The sequence below is a fragment of the Oncorhynchus kisutch genome, linkage group LG11 (assembly GCF_002021735.2).
Source record: "Oncorhynchus kisutch isolate 150728-3 linkage group LG11, Okis_V2, whole genome shotgun sequence".
NCBI classification, from domain to species: domain Eukaryota; kingdom Metazoa; phylum Chordata; class Actinopteri; order Salmoniformes; family Salmonidae; genus Oncorhynchus; species Oncorhynchus kisutch.
Window position 1 is genome coordinate 42,233,521 of NC_034184.2, and position 4,128 is coordinate 42,237,648.

A 4,128-nucleotide genomic window follows, 5' to 3' on the forward strand; every position below is an offset into this window, starting at 1 on the left:
TTTCACTGCACGGGCAAACAACGATTTTCGTTAGGATAGTATGTTTCCTCATTTACACATTTAGAAAACAAATCAAATAAATAAGCGTCACTGAGCAATGACCATAGCACAGCAACAGCAGATTGAGATCAAATTAAGGTTGAGCATTGAAAAATGTTTATAAACATTTAAAATAAAGTTTATTTTTTAAGATGTAAAGCATGTACTATTGTTTAGCTGGAGACCTACATAAATGCCATTTGACATCAGAGAAAAACACTTAGGACCAGTTCAGATAGAGGGGACAGAGGATAAAATCCTTAGCGGATTTGAGTCAAAATTGGTGGCAATTAATCCTTTAGGATTGAAAAAGGGAAACGCCTCCTTTCGGTTTGACGGGTCAGGTTCGCTCTGATTGGTCACTGGAGGTTATCCCCGGGACACAACACAGGGATAAATTGTCCTCCCATATGCCTGCCACCTCATCACCCAAGCTGCAGGGAAAAGATAAGTATAGCGCTTTACAATGACAACCATGATAGGAAGAGAGGATGGCGCGGATGAAAAGCCCAAAGTCAAGATGCTGGCGCCTGCATTTGGGATCGATAAATCACGACTTCATGGATCTGGGTTTAGGTCTAAAGGCTTTGCCATCACGGACCTACTGGGTCTTGAAACGGATCTCCAGCCTCGCCCATCCGGACCTTATGGAGTAGGAGGACACGGGGATGTTCAGAGCGCTGGGATGGGATTCCCTTTCGCTGGAGGATCCTTGCCTCTTGGTCTGGGGTTCCTGTGCAGTTTGGCGGCTCAGCAACCTCCGGGGGGCCCCTGCTTCCTACCGAGTCACATACCCCTCCTTCAGTCCAGGACGGAGAGCCATTTCATGCAGAATATGGAGCAACAAAGAGACGCCTACTCTGGTACAGCTCATTTCAAATGGTTGACTTTACAGTTACAGTTAGCTGTCCACTTAGCATGTATTCTCAGGGGGTGCTGAAACCTCATGTAGCTCAATTTATTAAAAATATTCAATGCGTTCAAGATTGACGTAGCGTAATTTTATCTCTCAAAATTAAGATGTTGATTGAATGTTAAACCTATCCAAAATAACAATTTTCGACTCGCGCTAAATTTGAAGACTCTATATTCCATTTACAAGCACTCGATTTATTGAACTTTTCTGTACAATTATAAATTAACATTTATATGTTATATTTGGGTTTGATTGTTATTCTTTAATAGCCTATATGTTTCCCTTTTATTTTTTAGATGACGAATGTCTCTCTGGTGAACGAAACGATTCGAAAAACTCAGGGAACTCACAGAAGAGAAAGAAAAGGAGGCACAGGTTGGTACATATGACGCAGTTTTATTGCGCCAGAGCAAAAAGAGAAATTGAGTAGGCTATTACATTAAATAAGTACAATGAATGCCGTTAGGACGCCGGTGTTTATCAATGCTTTCAATAAAAATAAAATACATCCATTACAGAACTGTGTTCACTTCTCATCAACTGGAGGAGCTGGAAAAGGCATTCCATGAGGCACATTACCCAGATGTGTATGCCAGGGAAATGTTAGCAATGAAGACAGAATTGCCTGAGGACAGAATACAGGTATGCTATTTATAACAACATGTAGGCTACTACAAGGTTGAACGAGCGTGCAAACTTACAACTGCTTATTGAAATAGTTTAATCTGCAAAATTGTACAAATATCTAACATTGGTGCCTATTTTTCAGGTTTGGTTTCAGAATCGTCGGGCCAAGTGGAGGAAACGTGAGAAGTGCTGGGGACGCAGCAGTGTGATGGCAGAGTATGGGCTCTACGGTGCCATGGTCCGCCACTCCATCCCTCTGCCAGAATCAATCATCAACTCCGCCAAAAGCGGGATGATGGGCTCCTGTGCTCCCTGGCTTCTAGGTGAGCCAGCAGGTTGTTTGCTTTATTCATAATATAAGACTCAAATATGTATTTAATCACTTGAATACATAGCTGAGATGTGTTTTGTATCCGAACAATGTTTGATGGACATTCAGCCAACACATTTCACAACGTATACATTATAACGATAAAGGTCTAAATGTTAGGCCAACATTTTACTTTACAAATAGACCTATAGGCCTAATGTCTCTTTATTTGTTGCTTTATTTTGCTATAGGCTGCGTTGAGACTAATTGTTTTTCATTTTGATCACTTTACGCAGGAATGCACAAGAAGTCCATGGATATAGTAAAGAAGTCCCCAGGAATGCCAGAGTTTACCCACTCGGATACTAACTCCGAGGAAACTAAAGGGAAAGACAACGACATGTCCTGGCCAAATCGCTCTCGTGGTATAGACGACAGCGAGGACATGGCAATAGACCTATCCAGCACCTCTAAGCAGGACAGCAGCAAGAGCACTTTGAAGTCATCGTCGCCCCAAATGGATCCCATTCGCAACAGTGATTCAGACGATGAAAGCTAAATGAATCCCGGTTGCAGACAGTGAGCTTGGACATTTGCGTGGAAATTATGCTCACCTGGAAGACAATTATTTTCCAAAGATGCGCAACATTCCCACCACATTAGGGGTGTACAGTGTACTTGTCTTATTTCTTAATAATTGTATTTGGACATATGTTTTATAAAGTTGTTTGGTTTTAAATATAAGAAAATATTTCATGTTTTATTCAACTTTTGTTTGATTTGTGTGTTGTTGAAATAATATTTCAAAAAAGAAGAGAGAGGACCAAGGAGAGGATATATCACCTCTTCTCCTGCAGAAACGTGTTACACGATAAATCCAAATGCAATTTCTCTAAAAACAATTAGTGAAAATGTACAAACCTCATGCATACATCTCATTTCATATTTTTGAAAGGTGATGGTTAGGGTGTAAACCCCACCACCTGCATTTGATATAAAACATAAACTAAAATACACAGATTATCAAATGGCACAATTATGAAGCACTTTAGTTGTGTTGATACTGAATGTCATTCAGAGGTCAATTTCACCGCAATGACAGCAATAATAACAACACTGTAATAACAGTAATATCAGGAAAACAGTACCTGGATAAATAAATAAAAGTATTTTTTTGAAATTGTGTATTTTTATTGATTTGTATAGGCCTACCTTCATATAGGCCTACCTTCATATAGGCCTACCTTCATATAGGCCTACCTTCATTCACTTGATGTAGCCTAGATAACGTTATTGGTTCCACAAATCTGTTTTAATTGTAATATTTACATGGGTTAATAAAAAGACAGAAGTTGATGCAGTAAGTAACCCAGTTACCCAGTTGCGTTGTAAATGAAGCTTTACGACGATCGTACCAAATGCATCGCCTTTCTAAATTTTTACCAAATAAGCACGTAGAGAGAACGTTCACTATAAGTGCCTCAGACCATGCGTCGATACAAGATCGAAAGAAAAGCAGCGCTGCCTTCGGATCAGCTTTCTCCATTCAAATTGTACCTTAACATTAGAAGTAGTCAAAAATAATGACCACGGATCAGCTCCTAGAGCGATATTACCACCTATGGTTCCAAATAGGCTATTGAGGCAGTTTATTCCTACCCAATAATAATGCACTAAATCCCAGATTGGGCACATCTTTGCGCTCGTTGTCACCCATTCTTAAACACATTGAGGCACAAATTACAGACAGTAGCCTAGTGGCAAATTAGAACTCAATTGATTGAACATGAAATGTATTTAAATGTGATTTAAATAGCCTATATAGGCCCATGTAGCCTATGTAGGCCACATTTTAACGCAGTCATCTCGGTTTTTATTTGAAGCATAATCTCATCCTTCACTTGTTTATAACAATTGCAAATAAGCTACTTTGGCAACTTTGTATTTAGTCAACTTCTGCTCTGAAGTTATCAGCAGTCACAGTCAGACAGATAGCCTAAACATATTGATTCTACACTATATTGATCCTTTAATATCCAAAGAACCAAAAGGTTATACATAGGACCCCAAATATCATTTTTCTTCTAAGAGTGGATCCATTACACTCACCGCTAACAGCACACAGTTTCACATTTGATTTGATTTAGTGACAAAACAGGTATAATCAAATACAATGTTTTGCTAATGTTGAAAATCCAATGGACAACAGTATACATGAACACTTATACCTGTAATA

General features: G+C 39.2%; 1 protein-coding gene across 2 annotated transcripts; it reads left to right on the forward strand.

The window, feature by feature from the left end:
• Positions 1 to 403: 403 nt before the first annotated feature.
• Positions 404 to 3,072, forward strand: LOC109899085 (visual system homeobox 1-like). Of its 2 annotated transcripts, none has more exons than XM_020494136.2 (5): positions 404 to 902; positions 1,252 to 1,330; positions 1,474 to 1,597; positions 1,725 to 1,905; positions 2,189 to 3,072. In XM_020494136.2, exons 1-5 carry the CDS (start codon positions 506 to 508, stop codon positions 2,449 to 2,451), a joined length of 1,044 nt encoding a protein of 347 aa, XP_020349725.2. In that variant the 5' UTR covers positions 404 to 505; the 3' UTR covers positions 2,452 to 3,072. The 2 variants fall into 2 exon arrangements, with proteins under 2 accessions (XP_020349725.2, XP_031691015.1); XM_031835155.1 differs by having other exon boundaries at positions 467 to 902; positions 1,725 to 1,917.
• The last annotated feature ends 1,056 nt before the right edge of the window (positions 3,073 to 4,128 follow it).